The 24,136-nt window shown below is 41.5% G+C and overlaps 1 protein-coding gene across 2 annotated transcripts in view; it reads left to right on the plus strand.

Moving 5' to 3' along the window:
- The window catches only part of ARMH3 (armadillo like helical domain containing 3), a 176,280-nt gene that overhangs the window by 25,383 nt on the left and 126,761 nt on the right, over window positions 1-24,136 (plus strand). For both annotated transcript variants that reach the window (XM_060641678.2, XM_060641679.2), the window contains exons 9-19: window positions 4,430-4,486; window positions 5,572-5,615; window positions 7,035-7,095; window positions 9,572-9,618; window positions 10,152-10,227; window positions 11,815-11,908; window positions 15,265-15,366; window positions 19,052-19,110; window positions 21,798-21,863; window positions 22,752-22,821; window positions 23,893-23,953. In XM_060641678.2, the coding sequence (XP_060497661.1) occupies window positions 4,430-4,486; window positions 5,572-5,615; window positions 7,035-7,095; window positions 9,572-9,618; window positions 10,152-10,227; window positions 11,815-11,908; window positions 15,265-15,366; window positions 19,052-19,110; window positions 21,798-21,863; window positions 22,752-22,821; window positions 23,893-23,953 (737 nt within the window). The remainder of the gene's footprint in view (window positions 1-4,429; window positions 4,487-5,571; window positions 5,616-7,034; window positions 7,096-9,571; window positions 9,619-10,151; window positions 10,228-11,814; window positions 11,909-15,264; window positions 15,367-19,051; window positions 19,111-21,797; window positions 21,864-22,751; window positions 22,822-23,892; window positions 23,954-24,136) is intronic.

Genomic DNA, 24,136 nt, shown 5'->3' on the forward strand with positions numbered 1-24,136 from the left:
ACACACAGAAAAGGAAGGTGGGGCTCACGGAAGACCAGGGGCCTCACTGGGGATTGCTTTGGAGGGATAGGGAGCATTTGGCACTGGGCTCTGGACACTAGGGGTTGAACCCAGAATCCAGGAGCTGCCTTGAGGTAATCTGACGTTCTTCACTTAGCGAGTAGCAGTGCTATGAGAAATGAGCCAGCTGAGGGAGGCTTTTCGTTTGTGAGCTTCTGGATCCTCAGTCAATGATTTTCTTTTAAGATTTCTTTTCTTATAATTTAATTTTTAAAAATGTTAATTTTTAATTTATTTTTTTTTTTAATTTTTTTTTTCAACGTTTTTTTTTTTAAATTTATTTTTGGGACAGAGAGAGACAGAGCATGAACGGGGGAGGGGCAGAGAGAGAGGGAGACACAGAATCGGAAACAGGCTCCAGGCTCCGAGCCATCAGCCCAGAGCCTGATGCGGGGCTCGAACTCACCGACCGCGAGATCGTGACCTGGCTGAAGTCGGACGCTTAACCGACTGCGCCACCCAGGCGCCCCTTTAATTTATTTTTAATGTTTATTTTTGAGAGAAAGAGAGAGGGAGAGAGAGATAGAGCACAAATGGGGGAGGGGCAGAGAGAGAGGGAGACCCAGAATCTGAAGGAGGCTCCAGGCCCTCACCTATCAGCACAGAGCCCAACACGCGGCTCAAATCCATGGACCACGAGATCATGACTTGAGCCGAAGTCGGATGCCCAACTGACTGAGCCACCCAGGTGCTCCTTAAATGTTTGTTTATTTTTGAGAGAGAGAGTGTATGTACGGGAGAAGGGGAGAGGAGCAGAGGAGAGAGAATCTTAAGCAGGCTTCATGCTCAGTTCAGCACGGAGACTGAGGTGGGGCTTGAGCCTCATGATTGGGAGATCATGATCTGAGCCGAAATCAAAAGTCAGACACTTAACTGACTGAGCCACCCAGGCGCCCTTAAAATTTTTTATTTTTAAGTAGTCTCTACCCCAGCGTGGGGCTCAAACTCACAGCACTGAGATCAAGAGCCACATGCTTCATCAACTGAGCCAGCCATGTGCCCCACTTAGTGATTTCTGAGATGGCTCTGAGTCAAGTCAAGAGTGATGGGTAACAAAATCTGGAGCTTATTCTTATAAGGAGAAGTATGGAAGAAGGGGAGGCTGTGAGAAAGGAATACTTAAAGAGGGACTGGAATATGTGGAGCAATGTTACTGTGTTAGGGATCCCAGGAGTTGATTGCTTTAATTTTCTTGGAGTAACTTACAAATGGTGTGTGGAGCTACTAATAAATATGTGATGTGTCACCAACACCTGTTTTGCTGGTGATCTGGAGGGGTTGGCATGGCAGCCATTTTGATCTCTGTTGTGTGTAAAAGCCACTGTGGCCTTATTACAATAGCAAGAGAAGGAACTGAGGAAAAATGCTGGAGATAGTTAATGAAAGTTGAGTTGTACATTATAGGAAAGCGCCATCATCAGTAATGAGTATTTTCTGAACATTCTGCTGGATGCAGGCCGATCTGAGGCAATGGCTTGATGTGAACTGAACCCTGGTTCGGCCCAGTAGGGCTCTTTGAAATGTCGGCCTGAAAAATTAGACAGGGACAAGGAACTAGAGAAAATCATATTTCTGGAGTGAGGTATGCATCTCTAGTCTGTCAGAAGCCTCAGAAGAATTAGTATAGTAGGCAAGGGCAAGCTAGTGGGCATAATTCATCTGGGCTTTGCAGCTTTTGATAGAAGTCACTCACCAGAAACCATTAAGGAAACCTAGTGACCATGGAGCAGGAAGGTTTTTGACAGGCACATGAGGAATTCCAGATGAACATAGCAAAACCAAAAGCTGGTAAAATTTTATGCAAACTAGTATGAGAGGATGCATGCTGGGGAGGACAGATTCTAGCTACCACCACAATCCATCCCATGATGGATGGGGAAAGTTGCAACCTTTTAGCAAGGTGCAGAGGGCTCCAGGGAGACTGGGCACCCACCTAAACGCAGAGAAGGCAGATAAGGTTGTTGGACTTAAGGAATGGAAGTGATGGAAAAGACATCATGTAGTAAATGTAAATAATTCTTCTTCACCTGAAATAGTGCATTCCATTTTTGTTATTTCATCTAAGGGGATAGAAGAGCCCCCCACCCTCCCCCCCCGCAAAAGCCAATGAAAAATGATGGGTATGGTTTAGATCAAATAAAGGCAGAACCCTATTAGAGTGATCCTGTATAGGCTCACAGAGTTTGTAATTCTGTCTTGTGGATGAGAAGTAGATTGCTTTCAGTTTAAAAAACGTGACCAGCACAACAGGCATATAGTGTTAAGGAAAATCAGTATCTGGTAGAATAGAAATTTTCACAGCATTAGGATCCTGGCCTTCTCGGTTTGCCCAGTCTCCTGTAATGACGTGACTCAGTCCCCAGTTGGACATGATGTTTCCCAGAAATTACAAACTTGTTTATTGTCCAGTTGCAAATTGATGCTTCTCGTTTCCTTTTTTTTCTTAAAGAGTTTTCCTTCAAACATGATAAAAATGTTGAAGAAGCAAATACATAGTTACCGATCATGTAGCCCTCACCGTATGCTAGATACTATGCTAAGGATTTTACATGTCTTAATTCATTTTTTTTTTAATTTTTTTTTTCAACGTTTTTTATTTATTTTTGGGACAGAGAGAGACAGAGCATGAACGGGGGAGGGGCAGAGAGAGAAGGAGACACAGAATCGGAAACAGGCTCCAGGCTCCGAGCCATCAGCCCAGAGCCTGACGCGGGGCTGGAACTCACGGAGCGCGAGATCGTGACCTGGCTGAAGTCGGACGCTTAACCGACTGCGCCACCCAGGCGTCCCATTAATTCATTTTTAAGTCTTATGGCAACCCTGAGAAAGAAAATATTGTCCCCATTTTGAAGATGAGGAAGTTGAGCTTAGGTTAATAAAGGTGCCTAACTTGTCACAATTAGTAAGTAGAGGAGCTAGAACCCAAACCTTTGCTTTTAGCCACCTTCCCTTTTCCTCAACTGCTAAAGATAGGTTGTTCTTGGTAATCAGATGATCATTATTATTACCGAAAACTGGACTTTTGGGACGGTGAGTGACAAGGACGTTTTAAAGATTATGCCAAGAAACAGTGACCTGTTCCTTCTAGTGTTGTTCTCTTCATTGTGGCATCTCTAAGTCAGCCTACTGCCAATTTCTTTTCCAAGGACCCACTTGCATTGGACCTTGTCTGACATCTGCAGCATCAGCAGGATTTGACTACTGGTTATAGGAAGCAGTGTAGAGAGCCTTCCTCTTTCAGATCAAGTGGCAAATGGAGTGGATTTTACCTCCTTGGGTTGTGTTGTAGAAAACATTGTAAACATTTGGGCTCTTAAGAAAGTAAAACTGCTGTCTCTTTTTCTATTCCCAGTTGACATTCAAAAGATACCCTCAGAAACTTGATGAAATAAAGTCTATGTGGGGGGTTTCCAGGTTTCTCAGTGATGAGTCTTCTTGGGTGCTGTAGAAACTACCAGTATTATTCTTTGCTTCCCTTGGGTTAAAATTGGTGGCTGATCTAGGTGAGGTCTTTCCTTACATCCCTTGTGTGGGATGTTTTTAAGGTGAGCAGGTCATTTGTTCTCATTCCACTGGTAGGATATGGCCCAACTGCATAATGAGTTTAAATATATGTCCATTTCCATATGCTGCCCAGCTGAGATTGGGTCTGGGAAAACTCAAGAAATCTTCCAATGTTGTAAGTGATGGGACAATCATTAAATCCCAGTGTTCTGACCAGATTGTAGTTTGGATAATTACATCTTTTTTTTTCAGTTCCCCTGCAGTGTTATTTGGGTATCAGATCCATAAATGGCCTCTCTGGCTGTTAAGCAGCTGCCACTTTCCACCCCCAAGGTGGCTTTGTTTTACGGGTGGGTGAATCAGTCCTTGCATATAGTTTGTGGAATGGTTAGGGAGCCTTTGGGATGAGACTGTAAGTTAACAACTTATACATCTGTGCCTTATGGCAAAGAAGCTTTATGTTCCCCCAAGACTGCTGTCCCTATGGACTCAGATTATTGGTAGGGTAGGACGAAATGAGTTTTGTGGAGTGTTCACTTCTTAGAAATAAATAAGATGGAAAGATGGGAGAAGTGGTAGACATAGGCCTGGACCGATCCAGCCTAGAGGAAAATGCAAGTAGAACAGAACTGGGGTGTGTGTGTGTGTGTGTGTGTGTGTGTGTGTGTGTGGTGATTGCCCATGCACACTGAGAGATTTACTGGAAATGGGGGGAGTCAGTTGGCAGAATGGGTTTGATTTGGGTATTAGGAGCATCACTATAGAGAGAGGGCCTTATAGAACCATTTTTGTTAACACTTTGTTAAATAACTAATGGGTTGTTAACTAAGTCAACTCACCTTGAATCTCTTCTCTTGTTTAACAGTCTGTGAATCCTTATATTGTGAAGCTGTCTATCGTGGATGATGAGGCTACGCTCAATGTGAGTATCTAGATCCTTGTATGTTGTTTTAAGTACTTATGTTTGTTTAAGTACTTGATATTTAGAACAGAGAGCAGAGAGCTATTGTGTTAATTTCATCTGGCTATAAAGAGGGAATTGGTCTTTTCCTTTTAGAGCATCAGTGTGACTATTTTATTGTCTTTAATCTTCTCATCATGGAAGGAAGGTATGAAGAGATGTTTGTTTGCTAATCATGATGAAATGGTTGGTTATGTTTCATGTTACAGTGTGCTGAGGTTGATGATCCTATAGAAGTCAGTAAGTTACATTCCCAAGAATAAGAAGGCTTAGATGATATATCAAATCACCACGATGTATATACTTTAGATATCTTACAATTTTGTATGTCAGTAAAGATGAAATAAAAAAAAAAGAAGACACAGCGAGGCTTAGAAGACTAACTGATGGGAGATCCCTTCTTGTAGAACTAGCTAGATGGCATTTGCAGCCCAACTTGGTGAAGCTGAAGCATGGAGGATGGTCTCTGTATCTGTTACATGTGTCCTTGAAAGTTTGGGATCGAATATCTGATCTCTGACTAAGGGAGGAAGAAGATGACCAGGTGTCAGGCATATTGCCCTCTTCATTCTTCTAATTTATCTTATGAAAAAAAAAGCACACATGATTCATCCCATGGCCTTACTTGATCTTTGTGTCATGTTTATTAGCGGGTTCTAAAGGGAAAGTGGATAAGAAGATGGATGCATCTCCCTGGTAACTTCCTGTTTTCCTGTGGCCTGAAAGAGAGTGGCTTGTCTCTAAGCACCTTCATTTAGCGTGAGACTCATTGTCGCTCTTACTGTGACTGTTTTAGAGACATGAGAGCTTTTTGTTTGAAGATTCTAACTTTGTCTTATCTTTTGAGGTGAAAATGATCCCAGTGAAATTGTCAGTGATCTGGGCTGGTCTGTTTTGTGCCCCCCACCCCCTTGTTACTCTATGAAAGTAACATTAAGATAGTTAGATCAGGAAAATCTGGACCCCAGGACTGTATTTAGTGTTTTCCCTGGCCTGGCATCACCACCAGCCCCTTATTTCACCTGTGCTATCCTTTTTCTTTCTAGGGAATGGGACTTGTGATTGCCCAGGCTTTATCTGAGTATAATAGGTAAGTCCACTGTTCCAGAAGGGAAGGGTCTAATTTTCGTTTGAATTGGTTGAGTAGAAAACAGGTTTGCTCCAGTGCTTGGGTGAATTTCCCTTACCTATCCTAGAAGAGTATTCTTAGATTTAGCTTCTGGTAGACATATTTGCTCTAAGCTCAGCTTGATGGCCTTAGCAAAGGTGGTTTCTTTTTTCTTTCTTTCTTTCTTTCTTTCTTTCTTTCTTTCTTTCTTTCTTTCTCTCTTTCTTTCTCTTTCCCTCCCTCCCTCCTTCCCTCCCTTCCTCCCTTCCTTCCTTCCTTCCTTCCTTCCTTCCTTCCTTCCTTCTTTTTGAGAGACAGAGCATGAGCAAGGGAGGGGCAGAGTGGGAAAGAGAGAGAATCCCAAGCAGGCTCTGCACTTCAGTCCAGAGCCTGACATGGGGCTCAAACTCACAAACCATGAGATCGTGACCTGAGTTGAGACCCAACATTCAGACGCTTAACTGACGAACCACCCAGGTGCCCCAGCAGGAGTTGTTTCTAATACCAGGGGGAAAGTAGCCACCAGGTTAGTGTCATCTTTTATTTAAGCAATTAGACACTTTTTTTTTTTTTTTGCAACCTTTGGTATTTTATTGCAGGGTATTTTAACTTGTTTTCCAGCCACAAGGAGGCTCTTCCATTTAGCGCGATGTATCATACAAGTCATTTTCTATGTAAAAAAGGTTGCGAAGCACCACTTTTTTGTACACTTAAAAAATAAATAAAAGGAGAAAACATATTGAATTAGCTCTAGTTTGGTGGATACTTCTTTTTCATCAGGAATCAACCGCAGCTTCCCAGAGTCCCTGTCTTTTCTGAGGGCTCTCTTCATTGATGCTTGTTTTCCTTTTTGCTTTGGATGAAGAAGGATCTGGTATTCAGTGAATGGAAACCAGAAGTGTTCCTAATCCTGGCAAGGGCCAGGCAGTATCTTTCTTGTTCCTCTCCAGACGTTGCTCACACACAATTGGATGTGGAATTTCAAATCTGCCCCATCTCCACAAATAGTTTAGCTCACAGATTTCCCTCCTCTTCCTTCAAAAACAAACAAGATTTTCACTCTACAGCCTTAAAGTAATTTCACTGTTACACTTTTCAAGTAATAGTCTGTTTGGGAAATAACTGGATCAGCCATATGTTAGAGCAGTTTCACACGTTTGCAGCTTGCTTTCTGCCTCTCTCCCAAAGTAGCCAGGCATTTTGATACATTCCGCCTCAAGAGCAGAGGCATGTATGCCTCTTAGCTTGCAGGGGAGACTGGAGTGGCTACATTGTCATAATGCTTTTGTTTTCTGGAGTCACTGAATTCAAAGAGTGCCCTGCCCTGATTATCTAGAATGCCAAGGATGGAGACATACTTGATAAATAATACTAAAGTTGAATTTAGTTATTTTTGTTCAGGCAATATAAAGACAAGGAAGAAGAACACCAGAGTGGTTTTTTCTCTGCTTTAACAAATATGGTAAGTCCGACTTGTTTTTTCTGCCTTGCTCAGCAGTCTTAAGGCGTCTGCAGGGGTAGACAAATCTGTACCTAGAAGTTCAAATGTTTGAGATGATGGCATGATGAGGGGAGAGTGGCTCAGAGCAGAGTTTTGAATGTTTATCTTTGAGAGAGAGAGAGAGGGAGAGAGGGCGGGCGCAAGCAGGGGGAGGGGCAGAAAAAGGAAAGAGAGAGAGAATCTTAAGCAGGCTCTAAGCTGTCAGTGAGAAGCCTGTTGCGGGGCTTTATGCCATGAACCATGACATCATGACCTTAGTGGAAATCAAGAGTTGGATGCTTAACCAACTGAGCCACCCAGAAGTCCCAAAGAACAGATATTTTTGAGAGCTGTATCTCTTTTATTGATTCCCAAATCCAAGTGAGATAAGGAAAGGAGAGCTCCGATTGCTCTGGGATTGATTTTTTTGAAATTAATTAATTCAGTTTTATAAAAGCTAAAAAAGGATACACATTAAGCCAGACTTTTGCTTCCTGAAGAGCTGGCTATGTTTGAGGACTGACCCTACAGAATATTGAATAGGAAAGTTTAGATCTTAGCCCAGCCCCGAGTGTCCCTTGGCTGTCTGCTGTGGCCACTTGATCCCTCATAGCTGGTCCTGGAGTTGAGGGATTGATGCAGTGGATTTGACCCACTTATCTAAAGATTTAATGGACTGAGAGGTCCATAGTTTAGGAAAGTTACTGGTCCATTTTGCAAGACTTCTGAATAAGGTTTCTCAGCCTTGGCACCACAGTCATTTTGGGCCAGGTAACCTGGGACTAATATTTTATTTTATTTTATTTTATTTTATTTATTTTATTTTATTTATTTTATTTTATTTTTTAATTTACATCCGAGTTAGCATATAGTGCAACAATGATTTCAGGAGTAGATTCCTTAATGCCCCTTACCCATGTAGCCCATCCCCCTCTCCCACAACCCCTATAGCAACCCTCTGTTCTCCGTAGTTAAGAGTCTCTTATAAGTTTTTGTCCCCCTCCCTGTTTTTATATTATTTTTGCTTCCCTTCCCTTATGTTCTCGTTTTTGTATCTTAAAGTACTCATGTGAGTGAAGTCATATGATATTTGTCTTTCTCTGACCGACTAATTTTGCTTAGCATAATACCCTCTAGTTCTATCCACATAATTGCGAATGGCTGGGACTAATTTTGTTTAAAAAAATTTTTTTATTTACATTTATTTATTTATTTATTTATTTATTTTTGAGAGACAGAATGAAACTTATAGCACAAGGGGGGGGGGGGAGAGGGGGCAGAGAGAGAAGGAGACACAGAATCTGAAGCAGGCTCCAGGCTCCGAGCAAGTGCTCAGCACAGAGCCCAACACGGGGCTCAAACCCACGAACCATGAGATCATGACCTGAGCCGAAGTTTGTCACTTAACCTACTGAGCCACCCAGGTGCTCCCGCTGGGACTAATTTTTAAGAGATAAATCTCTCAGGTCTTAGATTCTAGGCAGATTTAGAAAGTCTTTCTTCTTGGACATTAGTATTCAAGTGATCAGCTGTAGGGCAAGACAGTTTTTGAGTTCACTGCAAAAAATAATCATCCATCTATCCTCGAAAAGGCAGCTTTTCCCCCTCAATGCCTGTCATCTTCCCTTCTTTCTTAGAGTCTACTCTCAGAAAAGGATCTGATAAGCTCTTTAACTCTGAAGCATAAGTGAATAAAGTTTCTCAGAGGTCAGAGCAATATGAGCACTGTGTTGGTATTTGGTTAAATGAATTGGATGTAATTATACTGCTCCCAGGGATCCTGGCCTTTTAGCCAGGAAGGAAAAGTTTTGTATGAAACAAAGGAAGTTTGAGCTGCATAGTTTGGGAGCATCAGTAGGCAGATGGAAAAGTATTTTTAGAGGGATGGGCATCTTTCTCAGTGCCTCTGATATCACACATATTGGAGATAGCCTACTCCATTTACTTCTTTGGCTGCCCTGCCTACAACACAGACTAAAGATTTTATGATCTGAAAGTGGGTCTCACATAGACATTTCTGGTCTGAAACCCAAATATTCCTCCGAAGATGGCTCTATGTTGGATGAAATCAGTGTGCTTTCTGTGGTGTTCTTTATAAGTTAGTTTCTGACTTCAAATAAGCAACTTTTGGGAAAGATGCAGAGTGACAAGGAGGTCTAGGTTACCATTTACTTGCTGTCAGCGGTTACTGAACTTACACATTGAAGAGGAGAGCTGGACCAAAGTCCTGATTGTTCTGTTTTAAGGCCCCTTAAGGAAAGACAATTTAGTGGAGTTCTTGTGATTCTTTGAAGATCTTTAAAGTGGGATGGTTTTCGTCTGTAGGATGGGTGGGCCAGTTCCCTGTTCCCTCAGGCTGCAAGCAGCTTGTCCTTTCACTGGTTTAAAGGCTTCACCGGCACAGAGCCCCTTTCACATTTCCCTGCTATAAATCTGCAATTCCTCTTTCTTTCCACAGGTGGGCAGCATGTTCATAGCAGATGCCCATGAGAAAATCTCAGTACAGTAAGTGGCTGACATTCTTGTGCGGTGACTTGAACTCTAGTGTGGGCTATCTGGCTGGATAGGAGTGTGAAACGTTACCTCTTGTTAATCTTTTATGGATTCAAACTTTATGGTGATTTATCAGATGTTTCTTGGGTTGTAAACAATAATGGACCCTTAGAAACCACTCCTTTGGACATGTCTGTTGAGCCCTAAGAAGCTGAAAAATGGTTCTCAGCTGTCTCTGGAATGAAATGAAGGGGGGCTAGGTGTCTAAGCCAGTTAAGGACTTAACTGAATTGGGGTAGAAAAATGAGAAGGAAAGTAGGGAATGAAGGGAATAAGAACTAGTCCTAAGGAATTAAAATTAAAGCCCTGACTCCTTGCCTATATACCCTTTACATAAACCCAACAAGGAAATAAAGGGAACATTAGAAACTCAAAGGGATTGATAATGAGGAACTTGGGTGAAATTTTATCTTGTTGGTCATAGTGTTTTAACTCTTCCACTGTAAGAGCCTCTCCAGTTTGTTCTCTTTGTTTTCTTTCTTTAGAACCAATGAGGCCATCCTTCTGGCACTTTATGAAGCTGTTCATTTAAATCGCAACTTCATCACAGTGTTAGCCCAGGTTGGTTATATTAAAAACTCCAATCCTTCTTCTCCCTGAATTTCATACAGATTCACTCCATTGAAAAGCCTCGCTGGCTCTGCCCGTTTAACCCCTGCTTTGTATTGGTAAGTGGTAGTAACAAAGAGTTGCATTAGTTGCCTCTGTATCAGGTTGTCCTCAATTATGTATGTTTCCATCTAGTGCTGAAGTGGGTCTGATAGTATGCAAAGTTAATGGTTTTGACCAGTCTACTAATTCATTTGACCAGTTTACTGATTCTGTTAACCCAGACAAGTTGAGATTACTTCATTTTGCTCACTGGCAATTCCCATATGGATTTTTATGTCAGGCTTTCTGCTTCCTAAACCACCGTGGAATTGCAACTAGAGATAAAAGAGGCCAAGTCACTTGTCTTATTATTTCACCAATTTCCCGAGTACGGAAGTAAAAAGTATCGTATCTAGCATAAGGCTAGCTGTTAGGAGAAAAAATGGTCTATGCGTATTGAAAGCAGGAAGTCACAGGATCCTGAGTGCTAGGTCACTTCCTAGCTTGGGATGTCTTCGGTAGTTGGTAGAGAGGGACTAAAACAGGCCAGGAGCTCAAGTGCTGGCCATGAAAGCTGTCTTTAAAAATAGATAAAGTATTTGTATCTTAGAGTCAGAATGTTTAAAATATGTATGCAGGTTTCTTTTAAAAGAACGTTTGTTTATGTTTATGCTTTTTTCTGTCTCAAAGGGCAGATGTGTACGGATGGAATCACTGATGGAGTTTTATTTAACAACAACAACAAAATGAGGCCATGCTTAAAAAGTAGTGTGCTGGTTTAGGCTCTGCCTATGAGGACACTTATTATTTATCAAGACTGAGAACATGAGAGATTTTATCCACCATTCTCATTATGTTTGTCTGCTGTCTGGTGTCTGTCACTGATGTTAAAGGAGGGATGAGGAAGGTGAAAGGCTGGAAAAGCTGTTGGGGAGGAGAAGGGAATAGCTGCCACTCAGCTTAATTCTCAAGAGCTAATGTGACAGAGGTGGCTAAGGAAGGTCAGGGACAGAGGAGTCATCTGTTTGGGTCCCAGTGGATGTCTCCCCCATGTCTCTGCTTCCACACTGTACACTCTTATTGGTTGTGGAACAGGGAGATTGCTGTCTGCTAGCTCTTTTTATAACACCTCTTATCCACTTGCTTCGCCTGTACTTATTCGTCAACTGTGTGGTCATCGAGACAGTCTATGTATGTGTTTTAGGTTGATCTGATGAGAGGAGTCCTTTCCCAGGTTCAGTGAGGACTGTAGATGCCCTCTTTTTGGTAGAATAATCTCAGGTATTTGTTTACCCCAGTTTTTATTTGCATGGTTCTGCAGAAAACTTATGTAATGGAAACTTAGTTGCTTAAAGAAAACTTGGGCACAGAGCTTCTTAGTAGAATTTAGCAAGCATCAACAGGAATCACGTTCTCACGGGAACTCAATGCAGAAGCGGTCCCTCCTCAGTGAGCATTCCATCTAATTATGACGCCAGGAATACCAGAAAGACTGTTGTGGGGAGGCTACTCAGAACTAGGTTATGTCTTTTCTTACCTGCTTCTGTTCTCTTTCAGAGTCATCCAGAGATGGGCTTGGTGACAACCCCTGTCAGTCCTGCTCCGACAACCCCAGCCACACCACTTGGGACCACACCACCCTCCTCGGATGGTAAACCCACCACCTCATGTTTTCTTGATTAATACGATCTTGAATCTTTCAGGGTGAGTGTAGCTGTGTTGAACAAAGAACACAGTTGTTAATTCTTTCACCTAAGAAATTGTCTGAGGTGATATCCTTTAGGACTTCTGAAGCTCCAATGGAAATTTTGGAAAAGATAGTCAGGTGCTTTTCTCTGTGTTAGAAGCCTGTCCTCAGGAAATGCTTGTAGAATCATGGAGTGCTAGATCTGAAAAGGACCTCTGAGGTCAGTGATGCCTGTCTTGCCAAACTCTCAGGATACTTGTGAGGCGCTGATGAGATACTTTATGAAGGTCTCTCTGAAATAAATGTAAGATAGTAATGTTATCTCATGTTACCATTGGTCAAATGAGGGAATTGAGGCCAGAGAAATAAATGGTTCACCTACTGTTAGTGAGAGTTGAGCCTAAGATCCAGGACATGGGTCAGGGCAGGGACCATGTCTGTTTTGTTCACTATTGTCTGACCAGTGTAGTGCCTGGCATGGTCACTGCTTAGTAAATATTAGTTGAGTACATGCATGAGAAAGTGAACCCTAAGATATTACATACTGATATGTGTCTGCCAGCACTCACAGGGGGAAAATATCAAGCTTTGAGTGTATTATAATTGGAATTTGGTGGGTATTTAAGACTTCTACCCCTAACCCCCCCCCACCCCCCACCCCACGCATGCACACAAATTTCCACTTTATAAATTTTATGGCTGGAACTTAAGAAAAAGGTAGCAGGAAAGAAGTTATGAATTTTGCCCAATAAGCTTTGTTGTCACCTGAGTGTGTTTGATAGAGTACATTAACCTAAAAATAATCTTTGTTTAATACTTGATGTTTTACCTGAAATGTTTACTGAATTTTGGGTAAAGAAATATAGGAAATCCAACTTTGATCCTTTCTCTGTGCCTCTCTACTGTCTGTACGAGAAATGGTCTTGTTTGATCTGCCTTTTCTCCTTGAAATTTTCATATAGCACCTGTGGCAGTAGCATTTCAAGGTAGTAAAAGTGGTGTTGGTACAGAAGAGTGTCAAGAAGGTGCCATTCGTACTCAGGTCTGTGGTAGCAAGTTGGATCTGTTTGGAACTGAAAGCCAAATTCCAAAATATCTTAGTGAGAAGGAGCAAGTAGTAAGGATTGCTTACTTGTCTTTGCTTTTTCAGGTCACTGAATAATCCAATGGAAATACTGTTCTTTCTCTTTAAGGATGAAGCCTGCCTGGTTACCATGGATATCAAAAGCCATATATGTGTATATATATATATATATATATATATATATATATATATATATATCCATATATCTGAATTCCATGTGATGTTGGGGTTTGGATGCTTCAGAGAACTGCCTTTCAAACTGTTCATTGTGAACACTCCACCCACACACTTGATTATGCAATGGCAGGATTTGTGCTTACTTACCTACAACCAGTTGAGCTTTTATTGTTTCTAGTGGGAAGATGGAGTCAGCCCACTTTCAAATGACTGTCTCCCTTGTCAGAGGCTGCTGGGAAGAATTATGAAGCCAAAGATCAAGGAATAACTCTTCCTTAAGAAGGGGATTTTAATTTATGAGGGATTTTATTCTATTTCTTCTATTTTGTCCTTTTTCCTCTCTCCTAACTCATTTCCTATCTATAGGGATCCTAAGCGTTATAACCTTGTTTCCAGGTTTTTGTCTTTAATTATGTATAGTGGTGCTCAGTGGCCCAGTTATATTTAAAGGTATGTCACTGAAGCCATTATTTTTAAAAGCCAGGAGTTTAGATGTAACATTTGTTCCCAGCTCAGACTTGACATTTGACAACTCAGCCTTGGCATGAGAGGACTTTCTGGTAAACTAAAAATACATATACTTCTATATTTCTGCATATTACATAAGACATTTTTCCAGTTACTGCTGTGTGTGAGTGGGGAAAAAAGTCCCACTTACCAGTTAGATTCCTCTTTGCATTGGACAAAGGAATGATTATGGGCTCTGAGCTTCAAAATAGGCTTGTAGTAGTAGTCTCAGGTCATTAACCCATAATGTGAATTAAGACCTTTTAGTATTTGAACATAAAAATATATTTGTCTTTTATTAGTTTTGGGAGGCTGAACTATGGGAAAACAGCCAAGGATTGGACATGCTAATTTCTTCTCATAAGGCTTTCTGTTGTGCTTGTTGTGTGTTATGGAACCATTATATGCAAATGTTTCCCATTGTTAATAAATGTTCTCAGCATACATCATAATAACTCCAGAAGGATCCACTATGGTTGTGAATACATATTATGAGTAATATCCCAAACTCAGCTGAGTCTTCACAGGTGAAAATACTGCAGAAAGCTATAGATTTTCTAGCTTGTCTGAGCCATCATGAGCCTCCTTTTGCTTTATATTATGTCTTCGTGTAAAAACAGTTAACAAGATGTCTAAGTCTAATTTAAAGTCTTAGAAACTTGATATATCTACATTAAGACTGTTCTGGGGCCATCTGACTGGCTCAGTTGATAGAGCATGAGACTCTTGATCTCAGGGTTGTGAGTTCAAGCCCCACATTGGATGTGGAGCCTACTTTAAAAAAAAAAAACAAAAAACAGAAAGACGATTCTGTGTGGGTTAGCCCTGGTTTGGTCCCTCATTGTTCATTACAACTGTGGCTCAGAGAGTGGGGACAAGGGGTAATTTCTCTTGGAATAAGAAGTAGCTGGGTGTATAAAACTCAGTTTCCAGGCTATCCCAATCAATAGTGTCCACCTGTTTTCAGTATTCTTTTTCAGGTTCCATTTCGGGGGGCCGGGGCAGGGGAAGAGATTAAGGAGTAGAATTTGCATGTAATTCTGTCTTAACTTTTTTCCCTTCCATCTTGGGTATTTCTAGCCTAAAGTCTTATTCTTAAAACTGAGCAAGATTTCTCCTTATTAGGAATGAATTGTCATTTATTTTAAGTAGGAGACTCATCAAAGCAAGGCTCATTTATATTCAATACAGATCTTTCCCTTAGGTACAAATCAGAGTGCCTTTAAGAAGGGCCCTGAACACTTTTGGGTTACTTGACGCTAAAAGCAGAATCAAAAGACCCTTTTTAGGATGTTGGGAGAAAAGCGCTGTTCCCGGAGACCTGCTCTCCTATATTACAGAAAAGGTATTGGTCTTGGGACCAATCATGGGAGTAGGAAGGGCTCTAGAGGCCTAGGAACAGTAGCTAAGGGTTTAATGCGAAGCACTTGGTCCTCCCTCTTTCGTGGAAAAAGTTTATTTGGTGATTTTTTGTCTGCTGGCAAATTGGCTATGTAAGTAGAAGTCTTAGAATATGTTATAGGCTAAATACATTTCATCTGTTCTATTCCAGTTATAAGTTCTGTGGAACTCCCACTGGATGCAGATGTACAGACCAGTAATCTACTCATAACCTTCTTAAAGTACAGCTCGATTGTCATGCAGGACACCAAAGGTAAGGCAGGCTACCTGGGGGGCTCAGGAAGCAGGAGGTGTGGCAGGCAGCTACTTAGCTAGAATCAAGGAGCAGCATTAATACTTTGAAACTTTGGATGAACTGTTGGGGCCTCCTGTACAGGGTGATGGTCCTGATTACTGGAAAACAGTGATTTCTCACTGCCAGATGGCAATTAGGTGGTGTTGGGAAAACCTGGAGCTGGAGGGGGAGTACTTCAAAAATAGAACAGGAAAAAAAAATTGGTCTTTACAAGAACTAGCAAGTGATTTTAGCAGATTTTGGTAAGTAGATGCAAAGTCTATTGTGTGGGAAGGGGAGGGATTAGCATGCATCAGGGACTTCCCTTTTGAGGACAAGAATTGGAAGCATCAGCTTGTGGTGAGAATTCGTGGACTATTGTACTGAGTACCGTAGGAAGAGGTGAGATTGAGAAGGACAGTGTTCCTTAACACTTAAAACAGAAGTGTCCTTACCCATCTAGAGATGTAGGGTGGAAGCAGGAGGGGAGTGGCTGTTGGAAAAGTTTGAGTTTGTTGTCTCTGGTCTCCTGTTCTTCATCTGTTACATCTATAGTCTTTTAACTGGCAGTAGGGAAGGGTAATAGTTGGGCTAGGTGTGAGAGGGGATTGGGAGGAAATCCAGCAGATTCTATCCAGTATGTATCTCAGTCCGCTCTGAGCGGAGCGGCAGAGATGGTTGGTGGGCCTCTGAGACTCAGCAGGTGAGATCTGGTAGGCCAGGATAACAAGACTTTTGTGTATTTATGTTTCCTGGGGCCCTGGCTTCTCCTTTGTGGAGGGAGATAACCTCTTCCTTTCTCTAGAAATGTCATAGCAACCACAGAAAAGACTGTATAGATGTGACCCTGCAAATGAACTTGTAGCTTTGCTTGCTATGTAACAGTGAACTGAGGCCCGTGGAACTTACTTTCAGCTCTAATGATTTTATAAACTTCTTTGTCCTGGTCACTTTGTCGTACATAAAATAGAAGGCAAAGTTGAGGGCAGATTAATGGTAGCATGGGTGGTCTCAGGCTGTCTCTCTGAACTCAGGCTGGGATTGGTCTTTGCCAACAGTCAGCCTAAATATGGCAAGGGGCAGTGTTAGGTATGATGGAGAATTAACGTCAAACATGGCTCCTGTGAGACTGAGGGAGTGAGGAACAGAAGAAGAAAAATGTCTCCTGTGCTACATTGGCCCAGCTGTTGCTACGTGTTAATCCCCTGACCTTCTGTATGCCCTGACTGATAGGATCTCATTATGATTTTAGGAGCAATAGAAGCAACTTTGTCTTGGCTCTGCTCTGTCCCCCTATCCAGATATTAGCTCTTTATTCTTTATTATATATTATTTGATACCTATAAAAAGATACTTCTTATATGTATGAATATTAAATTATGAGGCTTATAGTAAGCATAACAAATAGCACAAGTTATGAAGCATAATAAAACAAACATATATAAACCTGCTACTCAACCTGAAGAAATCATGCTTTTGAAGCTACCTGTGTGTCCTCTACTCAGTTGTTCCTCTCCTCTCCATTCTCCAAAATTTTATCATTCCTTTGATTCAGCTCTGCTTTCAAAGCCTTTTTCTCCCGAGGTTCTTCTAATTTGGGGTATTGTTACCTTGAAGGAGTATCTGATTAATCTTAAAAATAGACATTAGGCGGGGCATGCCAGGGTGGCTCAGTCAGTTGAGCATCCAACTCTTGATTTCGGCTCAGGTCATGATCCCAGCGTTGTGGGATCGAGCCCCACCTTGGGGTCTGCACTGGGCATGGAGCCTGCTTAAGATTCTGTCTCTCCCTCTGCCCCTCCCAATCGCCCTCTGCCCCCTGCCACCTTCCTTTGCCTCTCCCCTGCTCGTGCACGTGTTCTCTTGCTCTCTAAGATAAAAATAGACAGTAGGCAAAAATATTAAAAATATATATGTATATCTAAAATGTATATGTGTATATACGTATATCTACGCAGACTTTAAAGTTGATTCACCAAAATTTTACCAGTTAGGACAAATGGGTGGGGTGATTAAACTTGTTTTTTGTTGTCCTTTTTTTGTGCTTTTCTGAGTTAAAAAAGTTTATAATGAAATATGCCTTCGTTTTGTATTCAGAAACACTTTTTTTTTCTTAAGTGGAGAGATTGCGGCAGGCTTTTTTTTACAGGAGTTGCTTATCAGCTTTTGAGGAAAGGGAGGATAGTGCCAGAGAAATTGCAGATAAGTAGAAGAGTCTCATGAATCTAGTTTTGCACAGGCGGGGGCATTTCTCTTCTGGCTGCCTAGGAACTCTGATGTAAGCTCTGGGGAATGTCAGGTAAGTATTATTACTGTATTTGCATTGTCTATGAGAAGAGATGAATGTATTTCTGGACTACAACCCCCATTATGCCTTCTAATTGTCAGGTTTTAGTTGATTTTATCTTTGAGGCAGTAGCAGGTTAATGTCAGGGTGAGTTCTCTTAGCTCATTTCTATAGCACTGTAATCTGTTAATAGATCTTCTCTCGGAATGGACTTCAATCCGGGTCCTGTTAAAGCTGATTTGAGACATCATAAACCATTTGTCCTTTTTGGATATTCTGGCATGAACCCTCTTTTTGCTTCCATTTCACCTCCTCACCCACAAAGATCTTGGAAAGTAAATAAGCTTTCATGGTTCTGGTAATTGGCAGTGATGGAGTAGCTCTTTCTTGGTCATTTGTGTGGGTCTAGAGCCCTGCTGTTGAGGTTACCTTCTTTTTTATTTTTATTTTTATTTATTTATTTATTTTTTTAAACGTTTATTTATTTTTGAGACAGAGAGAGACAGAGCATGAACAGGGGAGGCGCAGAGAGAGAGGGAGACACAGAATCTGAAACAGGCTCCAGGCTCTGAGCGGTCAGCACAGAGCCCGACGCGGGGCTCGAACTCACGGACCGTGAGATCATGACCTAAGCCGAAGTCGGACGCTTAACCGACCGAGCCACCCAGGCGCCCCGGTTACCTTCTTTTTTAATAACTAGAATGTGGGTCTTGGGAGACCAGGGACCTTTGTTTAGTTCAGTGCTGTATCTGTAATGCCTAGCACAGTGCCTGCCACATAGTAGGTACTAAGTAAATATTTGTAGAATGAATAATTTTGGCAGGAAGGAAAGAAAAATGATGAAGAGTTCACAGCTTTTCTGGTCATAAATAGTGTGCACAGTACAAGGAAAGGCATGGGGTGGACCCTGTTCTTCAAGTAATTTGTTTCTGATTCCACTGCCAGTTTGCTATGAACAGTTATAAAACCTTTCCAGATTTTGTGGGAGGTGGATAAGAAGGTGGTGCTTCTAGCTGGTAGATGGGAGGGGTGGGGAAAGGACCTGACTATTTAGAAGCAAAGAGTTGATATGGAAACAAAGGGCATGGCCCTAATGTGGGCCATGACAGTAGGAACCATTATATTAAGTAGATGGCTCTCAGGAAGGTGGTTAGTGGTCCATCAGACTGCCAGAATATTTTAGAAAAAAAATCTTCTGGGGGAATTCTTTTGCCAGGTAGAAAAGCAAGAATTATGCAAGTAGAGCCTTGATTTTCATTCAGGAATTTTATGAAAGGGGGGGAAAGTAGAAATGTTCATTTTGATGATACATATCTTTTTCTGTATAGAAACATGGTTTGGATGATATGGAGAGAAGGGTTTATTTTTTCTTTACAGATGAGCACCGACTTCACAGTGGCAAACTCTGTTTGATTATACTTACGTGTATTGCAGAGGTAGGTGCTGCTAGCCTTCTGATAGTAGCCCATCTCTTACAGGGTGCTTTTTTCTGCCCTTTTCTTGTTCCTGACTTTTAGGTTCCTAAAGCTTGGGAGGGAAACTCTTTCCTCTTTGTTTGTCTCCCTACATTCCTCCCACTAGAATGTAAGCTCTGAGGGGCGCCTGGGTTGCTCAGTTGGTTAAGCCTCTAACTCTTGGTTAGCTCAGGTCACGATCTCATGTTTTTTGAGTTTGAGCCCCATGTCAGGCTCTGTGCTGGCAGTGCAGAGCCTGCTTGAGATCCTCTCTCTCTCCCTCTCTTTCTGTCACTTCTCTCCTCGTGCTCTCTCTCTCTCTCACTCACTCACTCACTCACTCAAAATAAATAAATAAAGTTAAAAAAAAAAAAAGAATGTAAACTCTGATACCAAGTACTTTGTCTCCTTCACCAGTGTGTTCTCAGTATTCTCAGCATCTAGCATGTAATAGAGGCTCAATTAGTATTTACTGGATTAATTAATAATGAGTGGTGTTATAACTTCGATAATTTCAGACTAGAAGATGTGAGGTCTTAAGAGTTTTTTTTTTTTAATGTTTATTCATTTTTGAGAGAGAGAGTGAGTGAGTGAACATGATTGGGGGAGGGGCAGAGAGCGATGGAGACGCAGAAACCAAAGCAGGCTCCAGGCTCTGAGCTGTCAACATAAAGCCCCATGTGGGGCTCGAACTGATGAACCTGTGAGAAGTTGGACACTTAACCAACTGAGCCACCCAGGTGCCCCCCCTTTTTAAAAATTTTTTTAATGTTTATTCATTTTTGACAGAGCATGAGTGGGGGAGGGGCAGAGAGAGAAGGAGAGCGAGCTCTTAAAGAGTTTTAAATAACAGACTTAAGCCTCTGTAGAAAAAATGATAATGCCCCTTTGAAGCTGCCCATGTTGGGTTTTTTGCATTTAGCAAAATGAAAAAAGGAGCCCAGGGTGCCTCGATGGCTCAGTTGGTTAAGCGTTCGACTCTTGCTTCGGCTCAAGTCGTGATCTCATGATTCGTGGGTTCGATCCCCACGTCTAGCTCTGAGCTGACAATGAGGAGCCTGCTTGGGATCCTCTCTCTCTGCCCACCCCACTCTCCCCACCACTTGCTCTCTCTCTCAAAATAAAAAACTTAAAAAAAAAAAAAAAATGGAGCTCAAGTTTCCTATGGGGAGTTGGTGGAGAGAAAAGCCAAAGAGAGGAATTAGAACCTGAGTAAAGTTGGGCTGATTGCAGTTTGGTGAAGAACAAGAACCCAAGGGTAAAAATAAAAGGTGCTTTATAAGGAGGCTCTTTTGGTTGGATTAATTAGGCCTGAACTCACCCTGCATCTTGGTGGCAACAAAGGTGTAAAAAAAAAACCCACAGGACCCAAATGGTTTCACTTAGGCTGATCCCTGGTTATGGGCAGGACTTGAGTCAATTTAGAGCTAAATTTTCTCTTCAGTTTCCTCCTTTACTATTCCTTATTTTCATCTTTTCTCTCTTAAGAAAAATGGTAAAGGTGGTCCACATCGAGTAAAGATCTTGCTCAGTTTTTCCCTTTTTATATTCTCTGTGAAAAGATGACCTACTTTTCACCAGGTTATGGGTTGCTGGTTATAGAAGAGCTGCTTGTTATTATTATTATTTTTTTAGGTTTTATTTATTTAAGTAATCTTGGGGTACCTGGGTGGCTTGTCGGACGAGCATGTCCGACTCTTGATTCCGGCTCAAGTCATGATCCCAGGTCTTGAGATTGAGCCCTGAGTTGGGCTCCATGCTGAGTGTGGAGCTTGCTTAAGATTCTCTCTCTCTCTCTCTCTCTCTCTCTCTCTCTCTCTCTCTTCCTATGCCCCCTTCCCTGGCTTGTGCTCTTTCTCTCTCAGTCTCTCCATCCAGCATGAGGCTGGAACTCATGACCCAAGATCAAGAGTCGCATGTTCTTCTGACTGAGCCAGCCAGGTGCCGCTGCAAGAGCTGCTTATTAGCAGTGGGCTGGTTGTAATTGCTTTTCAGAAATCTTTCTATCTTTAAAGGAGTTGTTTTTCACAAATTGTAACAGTTCTTAGTAATTGGAGTCTGTCAGATCTTCAAAAACACTGTTGGGAAAGGGCCAAGGGATATTTATTACTGATCCACGGGTGAGTTTTTGATTTTCCGTCAGTCTTGAGCAAGGCCAGAGATAGACAGGGTCTTCCCTACTGCCTTGCTGCCAGCATAGCAGTTTTCTCCTGTTGTGCCAAGCCCATTCCCAGTGGAGTACAGACCTTTCTTCCTAATCGTGGCTCCTCATGTGGAGTCTGCACATGTATCCTGCAGCCCTGATGAAAACCTTCAAGCTGTCACAAATAGAGCAGGCTCCTTGGGCAGATGGAAAGGAAGAGAAAATAAGAAAACAGATTCCTCTCAGCATTCGCCTCAAGTCCCTGTGCCTTAATTTTTATTGTTTGTAATTTGCTGAGAGATTTTTGACCAGTTAGAGACACACTGTGGAATTACATCTAAGTCTCCTGGCTTAAGTAGAGTTTGACATTAAGATTCTAGGCTCATCTCATTAGCTCTTCAACTGGTCCTTGAAAGTAGTAGTTCTTGAAGTCCAAGGATTTATAGCAAGTGTGATAGATTATAAACTGAGTTTCCTAAATGTAGCTCTCATTCCTTACTTTTTCTCCTTATTTCTATTTTTTAAGGATCAGTATGCCAATGCATTTTTGCATGACGACAATATGAACTTTCGAGTAAACTTACATAGAATGGTAGGTGTGATTTTGTTTCTTGTTTTTCTTAGAGGAAATTTTTGGTGTGTTGGCAGGATTTGGGAGGATGAAATTGATCCTACTTAGAACAAATGTGGGTGGAATGTTGTACTAAAGAACTTTTGCTTAACTGCTGTTCAACAGGCCCATGCCTGTTGTTGGAATTTTTTTTTTTTTTTTTTTTTTTTGCATGTCATGGAGCTCTTTCTTACTCAAGAGAGGATGAAAAGATCCACAACCATATTCTCATGGCAGTAATGTTAGAATGTATCAGTAGAAGTATCAGAAATCAGTAGATTTCCACAAGGAGATGGGTCTAAGCCTTTCATTTGCAAAATGCCCTGTGACCTTTGATAGTTAAGACCACATGCTGCTTTATTTGTCTGAGAGGTGGGGGAAATTGAATTTGGAAGATCAGGGAATTTCTTAGAACTGGAAGATACGTTTAAAAATATCATGTTGAGGTTTACATTTCAAACTTAACTTTTGTTTTTTGCAACTGCTACTGTTGCTGCCTCTACACAGTTACCTGCTCCTCTTCTTTTTCTTAATTATTTTATCAAAGAAAAGATACCAGTATGTCTCTTTTGTTCTTAGTAATGTCCCTTGTACAGATAAAATCAAGGTAAAAACAACAGCTTTCCCATTGTAGTATGCTCCAGTGTCCATTGGGGCTGTTGTCTTGCTGTGAATTGTGTTTTTGTCACAGGCCTGCGTTGATAACTGAGAAGCATTTATAAGTCCTCCCTGCCCCACCCCACCCCCATCACTAGAAAAAGAAAGAAAAGGTAGCATGTCAGAGTGATTTTATTTGCGTGAAGAACATGATGACGAGCCATTGGATGTCAGTTCATGTGTCCACTAATTTCATTTCTTTTTTGTGTGCAGCCTATGAGACACAGGAAGAAGGCAGCAGACAAGAACCTTCCCTGCCGTCCCTTAGTATGTGCAGTACTGGGTGAGTCTTATCAAAATTGGCATTTTCCTGAGCCAGTGACGGATTTTCATGATTAAGAGGAGGGATAGATCCTGGTTGATGTGCTTCTCCCTCAAAGAAGTTACTAGTTACGTTTCTTCTCTGGTGTAAGAAACCACGTTTATCGTTCGGTTTGGTAAAACAACTCCAGTGACTAGATTGCTCAATTAAAGCGTTCTCTTGTTCAAAGAGAAAGATCTTTCCAGGGAGATAAATGGGTAAGTCTAAGCCTGGTACATGATTTAAATTTGTAAAATGTTTTATTCCTGATCAAGATTTCAAATTTCACTCTCTTCTTGGTTCATATTGATGTGTCAGCTGGCCAGGAGGCTTGAGGTTCAAGGTTCAGCTATACAAAAATTTCCTTTGAGTAAATTAAGCTGAGATGAAGCTGACAGAGCTGACAGTAGGGGGTTGTAACTTAGGGAATTTTGTCTGCCCAGAATTCTGCATTTTCCTCAGGGGAATAATATGAACTCTTAATCCCATTTCACTTGGATTTTCAGCCCTACTTCCTAAATCTACCTGATTTTAGAAACAGTAATTAAGACTATATAATAAGGCTCCATTGACCCAAAGCCCCACAGACCATTTCAGTCAATATCTGTCAAACTGAGCGTGATTGTGAGATGAGATAGACTGACATCTCTTTAAAGTGGAGTCTCGAGTTGTACACATGCGATCCATAATTTCTTCTCTACTTGCCTCATTGCTCGGTTCTCAGAATATGATTTCCCTCTGGCATTTTGCTTTAGTGCCATGGTAGAAAATATCTGTGCAGTGAAATCTCTTGTGTACGTGAATTTATTGGCAGGTCAAGGTATCCTTCTGGAAGTAGGAGAGTGAGCTAATTGTTACTTTACAAGTGGCAGGTAGTGCAAGTGTTGTGAAAAGTGCCTTATATAAAATAAATTTCAGTGTACGTGAATAAAGACGTGGTTAGCGGTTGCCATTCAGCATGAGAGCAAGGTATACTCAGGTTTTTTTCCCAACTCAAAGGCATGGAATGCGTTTCATTCTGATTCATCTAATTGTTATCCTTTTCCCATTCAGACCTGATGGTAGAGTTTATTGTAACACACATGATGAAGGAGTTTCCTATGGATCTGTATGTGTAAGTATCATGGATCGCTTAATGTGTACAAATCTATTTTATAGAATTGAGTGATAGGAAATTTATAGTCACATTTCTATATATACTTTGCTTCAGGAAAAACACACTTGTGTATGAGTGTCAGGGAGCATTTTATGGCCTGGATTTATACATCTTTCCAGAAGGGAGAAACTGTACAAACCA

This window comes from Panthera onca, chromosome D2 (genome assembly GCF_046562875.1).
Source record: "Panthera onca isolate mPanOnc1 chromosome D2, mPanOnc1 haplotype 2, whole genome shotgun sequence".
In the NCBI taxonomy this organism is placed as follows: domain Eukaryota; kingdom Metazoa; phylum Chordata; class Mammalia; order Carnivora; family Felidae; genus Panthera; species Panthera onca.